The sequence below is a fragment of the Oryctolagus cuniculus genome, chromosome 10 (assembly GCF_051225735.1).
Source record: "Oryctolagus cuniculus isolate XC-2025 breed Fujian yellow rabbit chromosome 10, ASM5122573v1, whole genome shotgun sequence".
Classification (NCBI taxonomy): Eukaryota; Metazoa; Chordata; class Mammalia; order Lagomorpha; family Leporidae; genus Oryctolagus; species Oryctolagus cuniculus.
The window spans coordinates 118867578-118879748 of record NC_142876.1 but is presented as its reverse complement, the minus strand read 5'-3'; the positions used below and the strand labels follow the sequence as shown (position 1 = coordinate 118879748).

At 44.6% G+C, this 12171-nt stretch overlaps 1 protein-coding gene across 5 annotated transcripts in view; it reads left to right on the top strand.

The window, feature by feature from the left end:
* FANCD2 (FA complementation group D2) overlaps nucleotides 1-12171 on the top strand; it is a 78638-nt gene that overhangs the window by 12094 nt on the left and 54373 nt on the right. For all 5 annotated transcript variants that reach the window (XR_016215084.1, XR_016215085.1, XM_008249932.5 and 2 more), the window contains exons 7-15: nucleotides 917-969; nucleotides 4120-4198; nucleotides 6378-6502; nucleotides 8190-8277; nucleotides 8787-8891; nucleotides 9612-9712; nucleotides 10060-10165; nucleotides 10432-10467; nucleotides 11777-11920. Coding sequence is in view for 3 of the 5 variants with exons in the window: in XM_008249932.5 (XP_008248154.4) it covers nucleotides 917-969; nucleotides 4120-4198; nucleotides 6378-6502; nucleotides 8190-8277; nucleotides 8787-8891; nucleotides 9612-9712; nucleotides 10060-10165; nucleotides 10432-10467; nucleotides 11777-11920 (837 nt within the window). In the remaining 2 variants the exon portion in view is untranslated. The remainder of the gene's footprint in view (nucleotides 1-916; nucleotides 970-4119; nucleotides 4199-6377; nucleotides 6503-8189; nucleotides 8278-8786; nucleotides 8892-9611; nucleotides 9713-10059; nucleotides 10166-10431; nucleotides 10468-11776; nucleotides 11921-12171) is intronic.

Genomic DNA, 12171 nt, shown 5'->3' with positions numbered 1-12171 from the left:
GAGTTAGAAAAAGAGAGAGAGGCCTTCCCTCTGCCTGTTCACTCCCCAAACGTCCGCGGCAACCTGGCTGGGCCAGGGTGAAGCCAGGAGCCAGGAGCTTCATCCTGATCTCCCACATGGATGCAGGGGCCCAAGAACCTGGCCCATCCTCTGCGGCTTTCCCAGGCTCATTAGCAGGGAGCTGGATAGGAAGTGGAGCTGCAGGGACTCAAACAGGCACCCAGATGAGGTGCTGGCATCACAGGCGGCAGCTTCACCTCTTACGCCACAACATCAGCCCTTGTTAATCCTTTTAAAGTCTACATTTCATGGATTAACAGTTATCATACTTAATAATATTTTAATTGCTAGTTGAATCTTTGAAGTCATTGTTCATGAGACATTATTGGTAAGTCATTGTATTCTAGCAGCTTATATTAAAAACGTAGACTGTATTCATACTAGCTTTTTTTTTTTTTTAAGATTTGTTTATTGGATCTCTAAGGAATGGTACCAGAGACAGGGAGAGAGAGCGAGAGAGAGTGATCGTCAGTCCGCTGCTTCACTCCCCAGATGCCTGCAATAACTGGGACGAGGCCAGGCTGAAGTCAGAAGCCAGGAACTGCACCTGGGTCTCTCATGTGGGTGGCAGGGACCCAGATATTTAGACCCTCATCCACCGCCTCCTAGGTCCTTTAGCAGGAAGCAGAGTTGCAGGGACTTGAGCTAGGCATTCTAAAGTGGGCTGTGTGTGAAGGAGTCTGCAGCTGGGGCACTAACCTGCCATGCCACATGGTGGCCCTCGGCATTCTCACAGTAGGAGCGTGTCAGCCAGCAAGGTCTCTTCTCCAAGAGCTCTGGCTGGAGAGAATTCTGACTACATTCGTGTTACATGTGTCAGAGATCATCTCCTAATGTTTTATGTCTTCTTTTTTAGCCTGCAATTATCAAAACCTTATTTGAAAAGTTGCCAGAATTTTTCTTTGAAAAGTAAGTAGAATTATTCTGGAATACTCAAAAGTTCCCTGGTGAGTTGTAGTTTGTCTCTAACAAGAATATTCTGAAACATCCTTGGTTTCTCTGATGGTCTTAATTTCTATGACACTAGATTTTTAAGTGGTTACTGAAATTTTGCTGTGATGTCTGTCTTTGAAATTTTGTCTATTAATATGACTTCATAAACACAAATAGTATTGTTACAAGAAAATATTGTGCGTGTCTGCCTGGATTATTCCTAGAAGGATACACAGACAGTAAAAGGTAATAGTGATTGTTGCCAAGAAAGGGGGCCAGTTGGCTAGAGTCAGATATTCGCTGAGTATTTTTTACCATTTTTGTTTTCTGCTACTTGTTTAAAATTACTGTGTTGGAAAAAAAATAAATGACTAATAGAAAAATAGAGAAAGTTAGTGGATATGCAATTCACAAGAAAGATGAGTGGATCGGTTTAAAAATGTGATTTTGTTGGAAATTACAGACATGAGTTTAAAACAGTAAATGAACGTTTCCCACGCTCAGAGTGACTCCTGTTGGAGCACAGTGAACAGGCGTGTGTAGGAGTTGCTCATGGGCGTGGACGTCGGTCCACTTGTTCTGAAGATTAATAAGGTGTGTGTATCCACATCCTAGGCTTCACACATCCTTCTGTCCTCAGCACCATGTCTCCTAATTTATGTGAGCTAGTAAGTGAATAAAAACAGAGATGAGATTACTGCCTAAAATACCAAAAAGTAGTGAACACCTGAGATGTTTGAGAATATGTGGACATCAAAAATTATAAAAAGAACTATTTTAATGCATACATTATTTTTTAAAGATTTTATTTATTTATTTATTTTTATTTTTATTTTTTAGATTTTATTTATTTTAGAGGTAGAGTTACAAACCATGAGAGGGAGAGACAGACAAAGGTCTTCCATCCGCTGGTTCACTCCCCAAATGGCCGGAGCTGCCTGGCTAGTCGTGGCCATTGTGGCCATCTGGGGAGTGAACCAGCAGAGAGGAGACCACTCTGTCCCTGCTTTCTGTAACTCTGACTTTCAAGGTAAACAAATTAATTTAAAAATATTTATTGGCTGCAGTAAACAAGGTCCTAGGATATTGTCAAGGAAAGGAACTGAAGGTTGTTTAAGACATAGGAAGTTGGGGAGTCTAAAGGAGGTTGGAAAGAAGACTCTCATTTTGGGGGAAATAATAATAATTGAGCCAACATTTTTTCATTTATAAATGATTTTCAATACTTTAATGAATATAATCCAATTTGACCTCTGTTTCCATGGCAGTTTATGTCTGCCTTTTTTTTTTTAAAGCATTTGGTCACATTGATGAAATTAGTTTTTTTTGCCTTTAAAGATACTTGCTGGGATTTGTGTTTGCCCTGGCTGCTAAGGTACTGCCATCCTGTATTGGCAGTGTCTGATTCACGTCCCAGCTCTGCTCTTGATTCTGGCTGATATGCACTCCAGGAGGCAGCAGTGAGGGTTTAGTAATTGGGTTTCTGCCCCGTATGGGAGACCCAGAATGAGATCCCAGCTTGTGGCTCTGTCTGGCCCAACCGCAGCCAGTGTCGCAGGCATTTGGGGAATGAACCAGTTGGTGGGAGTTCTTTCTGTCTCCGTCTCTCTGCCACTGAAATAATGAATAAAATTTTAAGGAAAACAGTTTTGTCTCATTTAATTTTTAAAAGTTAATTCATTTATTTAAAAGGCAGAGTTAGAGAGTGAGATCTTCCATCCACTGGTTCATTCCTACAGTGGCTGCAGCTGCCGGGGCTGAGCCAGGCTGAAGCTGGGAGATAGGAACTCCATCTGGGTCTCCCACTTGGATGCAGGGGCCCAAGGACCTGGGTTTTCACTGCTTTCCCAGATTCGTTAACAGGGAGTGGGATTGAAAGTGGAGCATCGGGAACCTGAAACTGGTACCCATATGAGATGCTGGCCTGGCAGGCGGCATTGTCACTTGCTGTGCCACAGTGCTGGCAATTCATTCAGTTTTTTCAAAATTAACTATATTGTGTTTCAAAAATTTACGCTATTATTAAGAGATATTGCCTAGCCCTGTCTTCCCTCTTCTCTGTATTTTCCCTGGATATAGCCAGTCTTAACCAGTGCATCTTTTTTCAAACGTCTTTGTCATCATACCAGGTTACTTCAGAGCACTTGTGGAAAATGGATTAAAAGATAAGTTTATTTCTACAAAAATTTTTTAAATTTAGGCTTAGGATTTTTCAGAATACACATTTCCATGAAGCTTTTTTTTTTTTAAAGCAATCAGAGTTAGACAGTGAGAGAGAGAGACAGAGCCAGCGCCGTGGCTCACTAGGCTAATCCTCCGCCTTGCGGCGCCGGCACACCGGGTTCTAGTCCCGGTCGGGGCACCGGATTCTGTCCCGGTTGCCCCTCTTCCAGGCCAGCTCTCTGCTGTGGCCCGGGAGTGCAGTGGAGGATGGCCCAAGTGCTTGGGCCCTGCACCCCATGGGAGACCAGGAGAAGCACCTGGCTCCTGCCATCGGATCAGTGCGGTGCGCCGGCCGCGGCGGCCATTGGAGGGTGAACCAATGGCAAAGGAAGACCTTTCTCTCTGTCTCTCTCTCTCACTGTCCACTCTGCCTGTCAAAAAAAAAAAAAAAAAATTAAAAATTAAAATTAAAATAAAGTAAGAGAGAGAGACAGAGAGAAAGGTCTTCCTTTTGCTGTTGGTTCACCCCCAAATGGCTGCTACGGCCGGCGCTGCGCGGATCCAAAGCCAGGAACCAGGTGTTTCTCCTGCTCTCCCATGTGGGTGCAGGGCCCAAGCACTTGGACCATCCTCCACTGCACTCCCGGGCCACAGCAGAGAGCTGGCCTGGAAGAGGGGCAACCGGGACAGAACGGCGCCCATATGGGATGCCGGCGCCACAAGCAGAGGGTTAGCCAAGTGAGCTAAGGTGCGGCCCCACCATGAAGTTTGTTTTTAAAGACCCCTCTGTAAATAAACTTATGTGTCCTGCGTTTTCATTATCACCTGTATGTCCAGCACAGTCTCCAGTGCTCAGGTGCTCAGTAGACCTGAAGAGACCTGCTGAAATACTTTCTGCTGTATTCAGGTGTGCTGTTGTTGAAATCACAAAGGCTCAGTCCTTGTCTTCTCATCCTGATTTAGTGTGAACGGTGATGGAATCAGCATGCCTCGACTCATTATCAGTCAACTCAAGTGGCTTGACGAAATTGTGGATAGCAAGGTAGGCTTTGCTGCTTTATCTCACTTGAATTTAAACAGTATATTTGCTGTACTTGCCCACGCTTTTGGAATTTGTAGGTTTTTTTTCTTTCTAATCAGAACATTCATATTTTTTAAGAAAGATTTATTTATTTATTTGAAAGGCAGAGTTAAAGAGAGGAAGAGAGATCCTCAATCCGCTGGTTCTTTCCTCTTGTGGCCTAGCCAAAACCAGGAGCCAGGAACTCAGTCTGGGTCTCCCACCTTTGTGGCAGTGGCCCAAGGTCTTGGGGCATCTCCTGCTGCTTTCCCAGGCACGCTAGCCGTGAGCTGGATCTGAAGTAGAGCAGCCAGAATATGCACTGTTGCCCATAGTAGGATGCTGGTGCTGGGGGCTGCAGCTTAACCCACCAGACCACAGCACTGGCCCTGAAAATCAGTGTTACACAGAGAGAGGAGAGGCATGGGGAGAGGGTCTTCCTTCTGTTGGTTCACTTCCCAGCTGGCTGCAGTGGCCTGAGCTGTGCCGATCTGAAGCCAAAAGCCAGGAGCTTCTTCCAGGTCTCCCACACAGGTGCAGGGGCCCAAGGATTTGGGCCTTCTTCTACTGCTTTCTCTGGCCATAGCAGAGAGCAGGATTGGAAGTGGAGCAGCCAGGACTCAAATTGGCGCTCATATGGGATACTGGCACTGCAGGTGGTAGCCTTACCCACTATGCCACAGCGCTGGACCCTCAAATTTTCAATTCGTACATTAGGTTTTTCCAGCTTTTGTAGTTTGAGTAAGAACCATGAGTATTTCACCCTTTTAATTTCTTAAAAAAATGCTTATCATTTAGAAAATATATGTAATTTTTTAAATATATGGAAAGAAATTAATTTTTCAAAGTTTAGAGGTTACTGTATGTAATTTTCAAAAGTAATGAGACCTGAAGCCATCCTATTTCACTGGAAATGTTTTCATTGAATTACATCTTGAGAAAAATTACAGGAAGCTTTTGCAGTTATGTGAATTGTTACTAAAACACCCCATTAAAGTCGAATCTGCTTTGAGCATACAGTTTGAGGCCCATTTCTTTCCAGTTGTTAAAGATCATTCTACTAGTTTTGAGCAAATATTTCAAGCTCAAATCTTTTTGTGAAAGTTAGTGAGTTTTAGAGTCTTTACGGGCCGGGGTTTTGAGTCTGCTCCCTAAGTGTGCATCTCCTTGAGGAGCTCATATCACCACATTTCAAAAATAGACATTGTCACACAAAGTCCACGGAGTTGTGAAGATCAGGTAAAATGTGGGAGAGAGCTGTTATATGATATATCAACCACCCTGCGTTTCTTTCTGCATGCCATCTTGTGTGAAATTTTCTAGGCTATTTGTGTCTGAATTTAGGACTTTGTTTTTTAAAGATTTAGCTATTTAAGGGCCAGCGCTGTGGTGTAGCGGCTAAAGCCTCCTCCTGCAGTGCCAGCATCTCATATGGACGCCAGTTCGAGTCCCGGCTGCTCCACTTCTGATCCAGCTGTCTGCTATGGCCTGGGAAAGTAGTGGAAGGTGGTCCAGGTGCTTGGGCCCCTGCACCCATGTGGGAGACCTGCAAGAAGCTCCTGGCTCCTGGCTTTAGATCACCACAGCTCTGGCCATTGTGGCCATCTAGGGACTGAACCAGTGGATGCAAGATCTCTTCCTCCCTCCTTCCTCCCTCCCCCCGCCCCGCCTCTGCCTCTCTGTAACTGCCTTTCAAATAAAATAAATAAATCTTATAAAAAAGATTTATCTATTTATTTGAAAACAGAGGAATGGAGATAGAGCAATCTTCTTTTGGCTGGTTCACTTCCCAAGTGGCTGCAGTGGTTGGAGCTGGGCCTCTCCGAAGCCAGGAGACAGGAGCTTGATCTGGGTCTCACATATGGGTGCAGGGGTCCATGCACGTGGGCCATCTTCCACTGCTTTTCCCAGGTGCATCAGCAGAGAGTTAGGTTGGAAGTGGAGCAGTTGAGACTCAAATTGGTGCCCATAAGGGATGCAGGTGCTCCAGGCTGTGGCTTAACCTGCTGAAGCACACACTGGCGCCTAATTTAGGTTTTTGAAATTGGATCTGTGGTTGTCACAGTGTACACAAAATACTTTCTGCTGTGCATTTCACAAGTAGGCACTCTTTGTGTGTCCCGGCAGTGTGTTGCCGTCCTGACAGAGTGCTCCTTTGCAGGACCTCACCACCAGGATCATGCAGCTGATCAGCATAGCCCCAGTGGACCTGCAGCATGACATCATCACCAGTCTGCCTGAGATCCTCGGAGATCCCCAGCATGCTGAAGTGGGGAAAGAACTCAGGTGGCGATGTCCCCATCTGATGGAGGCTCCCCTCCAGGAGCGTACCCCTGCAGATGAAGAGAGCAGTAACATGCTCCTTTGTGTGTGAGAAGGAGGATACCTACCTCCCATGACTAGAATATGGACTTTGACTTGTTTTTCTGATAACAAGTACTCATTTTAATAGACTCATCTACTTTCTTTTCAGGGGTATACGTTATGAGTGGGGGGTTTGGTTTAGGATGAGATGTATAGGTTTATTCTATGCAGAACTTGAGCCACAAGTTAGTTTTTTTGTTTTTTTTTGAGAGAGATCCTCTTTGCTGACTATACGTTAGAATCTGTTGTAGAACTTTTAGAACTTCTACATTCTTTGGGTACCTAGATGCTTTTTTTTTTTAAGTTTCATTTATTTATTTGAGAGGTAGAATTACAGACAGAGGAAGAGACAGAGAAAGGTCTTCCATCTACTGGTTCACTCTCCAAATGGCCGCAATGGCCGTTGCTGGGCCATTCTGAAGCTAGGAGCCAGGAACTTCTTCCAAGTCTCCCATGCGAATAGCTTGGGACATCTTCTGTTTTCCCAGGCCATAGCAGAGAGCTGGATTGGAAGAGGAGCAGCCAGTACTAGAACCAGCGCCCATATGGGATGGCAGCAATGCAAGCAGAGGCTTAGCACACTTAGACCAGAGCATTGGCCCCTAGATGATTCGTTCTAATGCACATCCCTGCATCTGACCCATTGCTTATTACATTTTGTAGGAAAAGTAGTACTATAATTAGTATGGCAATAATTAGGAAGGGGAGAACTATGTCCTGAGGTACCAATGTTTCCTGCTCATGTGCCTAGGAAAGCAGTGGAAAATGGCCCAAGTGCTTGGGCCCCTGTACCCATGTGGGAGACCTGGAACAAACTCTGGCTCCTGACTTCTGCCTGGCCCTGCCCTCTCTCTTGGGGATGTTTAGGGAGTGATCCAAGGGAGAAAAGAACACTCTGTCTTTTCTTCTTTTTGTAATTCTAGCTTTCAAAAAAAAAATTTAAAAATAAGTAAATATTTTTTGAAAGGCAGAGTTACAAAGAGAGGGAGAGACAGAGATACTCAGTTCACTGGCTCACTCCCCAAATCACCACAACAGTGTGCACTGGGCCAGGCTGAAGCTAAGACCTGGAATTTTGTCCTGGTCACCACCCAAGCACTTGAACCACCGTCTGCTGTTTTCCAGCCGCATCAGCAGGGAGTAGACGGGCTGGAGGCAGCCCCCGTGTGGAACGCTGGTGAGCAGATGGCAGACTATCCTGCTGCGCTGCCCCACCTGCCCCAGAACAGTGCTTCTGAACCGAGCTGGTCTAGGTCTTTGGACTCAGCCAACCGTGCATTGAAGAGACTTGAAAAACAACTGTGCTGAACACGTGCAGGCATTCCCTGCGTAACACAGTAGAATCAAGATGGTATTGCAGTTCCATTGATTAGTTACTGTAAGCCGTCTAGAGATAAATGTAAGCACATAGGAGAATGCGCACGAGTTCCAAGCAGCCCGTGCTGTTTTCGTAGGGGCTTCAGTATCCAGAGAAATTGTGGAACGGACTGCTGCAGGTCCTGAGGTGCAGCTGTTTACCTGCCGTTCTCACTCTGGTTTTCTGAAATCTCTGTGTTTCTAGTTCTGTTCAAAACAGGCAACAACTTTTCTCTTTTCCTGTCATTCGCAGTGACTTACTGGTGGAGAAAACTCTACTCACCGTCCCAATCCTGGATGTCCTCTCCAGCCTCCGACTTGGCCCAGAACTCCTGTGTAAGGTGAGAAAGACTGCTCTCTAGACACAGAGCCAGCTTCCCACCTCCCCGGACCAGCCTCAGGCAGTTGTTGCCGAGGGAGAAATCATGAGTGATTTCATTTTGAAATTATGTGGAAGGACATACGATCTTTTTTTCTTTTTAGTGAGGTTTGCATGCTCTCCTTTGAAGGATTAGTTGGTCTCTTGCAAAGCAATAAGTTTTAGTGTACTTCTTCTGTTTTGCCTGAATATTTATCTGTTCTCCACAAGAGGAACAATTTTTATGCCTTCTGTAGTCAGTTGAGAATTAAGGCTGCAAAATGTAATACTACTTCTCATTGTCTATTTGTGAAGAAGCTTTGATGTTAACCATTGAAAGTTTGTAATTTGGGACAAAATAAAAGGTGGTATTTTTCTTCATAAATTAGAGGTGGGAAAATTGAATGAGAGAAATTATTTTTCTGATTTTACCTAACAATTCAGTATTACACTGAGGTGCGACCATGAGAATATTGTGCTTTTTGTTTGTAGGTCCGCCAGATGGTGATGAGTAAGCTCTCGTCTGTTAGATTAGATGATTTGCCTGTGATAATCAAGTTCATTCTTCATTCCATAACAGCTGCAAATGCCCTTGAGGTATGCTGCTATTTCCTGTTAAAGCTGGATATAGATCCCTCAGAATAACTTATTTAAATTAATAGATAATACTGACTCATCCAGATGGTAGTCATAATCGTTATTCTATTACAAATCCTTATGGGTTACATTTCCTATTTCCGTGTGCTACCTGAAGAGAGTCTGGAGTTTGGGATGTGACGTCCTGTAGTTGTGCTAGCTGTCCTCATCTCTCTGAACATGCCTTGTCCAGCGTTTGAAGCTGGTTCTTCCTCAGTCTTTCACGAGGTTGTTAGGTTTCTTTCTTTCTTTCTTTCTTTCTTTCTTTCTTTCTTTCTTTCTTTCTTTCTTTCTTTATTCATTCATTCATTCATTCATTCATTCATTCAAAAGCAAGGCAGGGAGAGAGAGATCTTCCATCCACTGGTTCACTCCCCCAAAAGACCGCAACGGCTGGAGCTGTGCCAGTCCAAAGCCAGGAGCCAGGAGCTTCTCCCAGGGCTCCTATCTCGGCGCAGTGACCATCTTTTGCTGCTTTCTCAGTATATTAGCAGGGAGCTAGATTGGGAATGGAGGAGCCAGAACACGAACTGGCGCCCATATGGGATTCTAGTGTCGCAAGCGGCAGCTTTAACTGCTAATACCACAAAGCCAGCCCCAAGGTTGTTAGGTTTCTGTTGAGATCATGGACCGTGCTATCCGCTATGAGTAGAACACGTAACTAACACTTCACATCCGCAGGTCATTTCTGAGCTTCGGGACAAGCTGGACGTGCAGCATTGCATTTTGCCCTCGTTGTTTCTGGCTCCCCAGATCAAGCTGAATAGTAAAGGGCCAGGAAGGTATGGTGCCACCATTTTTCTCGCATGGACTATGAAAGTTTCATGACATTTTTCCTGAAGTCAGGACAGTTAGAGCTTAATACTGAAGACTGTAAATGCTGCTAGTGACAATACATTCACATACAGTATGGTACGCTTTTTCAGATCCTGTATGTTGGTGACTTTGTGTGTGTATTTTCTGAGATGTTCAGCCCAATCCCAGATAGACTATAGTACAAGTTTATTAGCCTTTTTACACTTGAGGCTGTGACTTCTCCAGGGCACATGGTTAGTAAGAAGGACCTCAAATCTTTTAAGTTCTTTTCTGGTAAATTCAAGAGTGATTTTCCCCTGTCTGCCATTTGTAGTTTCCTGAGTCAAGAAAGCAGTGGTCAGAATTGTGTCGTGCTCCTCTTTGATGTAATAAAGTCAGCTGTGAGATACGAGAAGACCATTTCAGAAGCCTGGATTAAGGTGTGTGAGCTTTGGACTGAGAGCATCATGGAGGAAATGGGTGGCAGCCAGTGACAAATGGGCATAATGGAGGAAATGGGTGGCAACCAGTGACAAATGGGTTGGGCAGGTGGGTTGAAGTAAAAGCCTAAAAGTCATTTGCAGATCATGATCATTGATAATTGCCATGTGGGCATGTTGGCTCTCAGATGAGAACAGTGAATGCTGAATAAGGTGAAATATGTGCCACTGATGCGTTGTAAATTTGTGTGACTTTTGCTTTTCAGGCAATTGATAACATTGCTTCGGTGTCTGCACACAAGGTAACGTTTGGTACCATGAATTGTACTGACTTAAATGTAGTGACATTCCCTAGCCTGCTCCTCTTCTCCCTCCTCAAGTCATCCTGTTGTGCCTTCTGTAACAGTTCTAATAAGTATTAGTAGGGAGTGGGTGCTTGACTCTGTGTAAGATGCCTGTATCCTATACTGAAGCCTAGGTTTGAGTACCAATTCCAGCTTCTTGCTGATAGGCACCCTGAGAGGTGGCAGGTGATGGCTTAGGGCGTTTGGTCCCTACCACCTTTGTGGAAGACCCTGATTGAGTTCCACACAGCTGGATTCTGTCTGGCCCAGCCCCAGGCAGAGGATGAAAACTCTCTCTGTCTCTGTCTCTCTCTCTCTCCTGTCTTTGGAATTAAAATGAAAATAGGGGCCAGCATTGTGGCTCAGTGGGTTAAACTTGCAGTGCTGACATCCCATATGGGCACCAAGTGAAATGCTTGCTAATGTACTTGGGAAAACAGCAAAAAATGGCCCAAATCCTTGGGCCCTGCCACCCAAGTGGGAGATGTGGATGAAGTTCCATCCTCCTGCCTTCAGTCATTTAAAAAACTGAAAATAATTGTTTTTTAAGATTTAGTTATTTGAAAGACAGAAATACAGAGAAGGAGAGGGAGAAAGAGATATCTTCCACCCACTCGTTCACTCCCCAAATGGCTGCAGCCAGGGCTGGGCCAGGCTAAAGCCAGGAGCTTCTTCTGGGTCTCCCACATGGTTGGGGGGTCCCAAGCCCTCAGGCCATCTTCCACTGCTTTTCCAGGCACATTAGCAGGGAGTTGGATCAGAAGTGGAGCAGCCAGGACTTGAACTGGTGCCCATAAAGGATGCCAGTACTGCGGGCAGAGACTTAACATTCTATACCACATTGCTTGTCCTTTTTTTAAAGATTTATTTTATGGGGCTGGCACTGTGGTGTAGCATGTAAAGCCACCTGTGATGCTGGCATCCCATATGAGTGCATTTGTGTCCCGGCTGCTCCACTTTTGATCCAGCTCCCTGCTAATGGCCTGGTAAAGCAGTGGATAATGGACCAAGTACCTAGGACCCTGCCACCCACATGGAAGACTTCAGATGAAGCTCCTGAATTTGGCCTGGCTCAGCTGTGGCCATTGCGATCGGTCATCTGTACAGTAAATGAGAGGATAGAAGATCTCTGTCTCTCTCTCTCTCTTTGAAAATAAATGAATATCATCTGTTACATGTGTTAGTGGGAAAAAATTCAGAGCTGCTGTTTTGTGTTAAATGTACTGATTTAGTAAACTCTTCTCCTGTTGTTGTATATTGACAATAGACTTTGGACCTGGCAATGCTTATCATCATCTATAGCACCAACACTCAGACAAAGAAGCACATTGAAAGGGTGCTAAGAAATAAAATCCGATTGGGCTGCTTTCAAGAGGATCTGCTACAGAGTACATTCTATATTCATTACGTGGTAAGTATCCAAAAATTCAGGCATTACCAGTCTGAAAGATACAGAGAGGTCACAGCAAGCTCAGTATATTTCAGAAGATATTAGGGATATTACTTACCATGACTGAGACTTCGTGATGTTAATGATTTTTAATCTAAAACAGGCTTTACTACTCCCATATAAAAATTTTTTATTTCTTTTAAGGACTTATTATTTATTTGCATGAGTTACAGAGAGACAGAGAGAGAGGTTTGGATCATCTTCTACTGCTT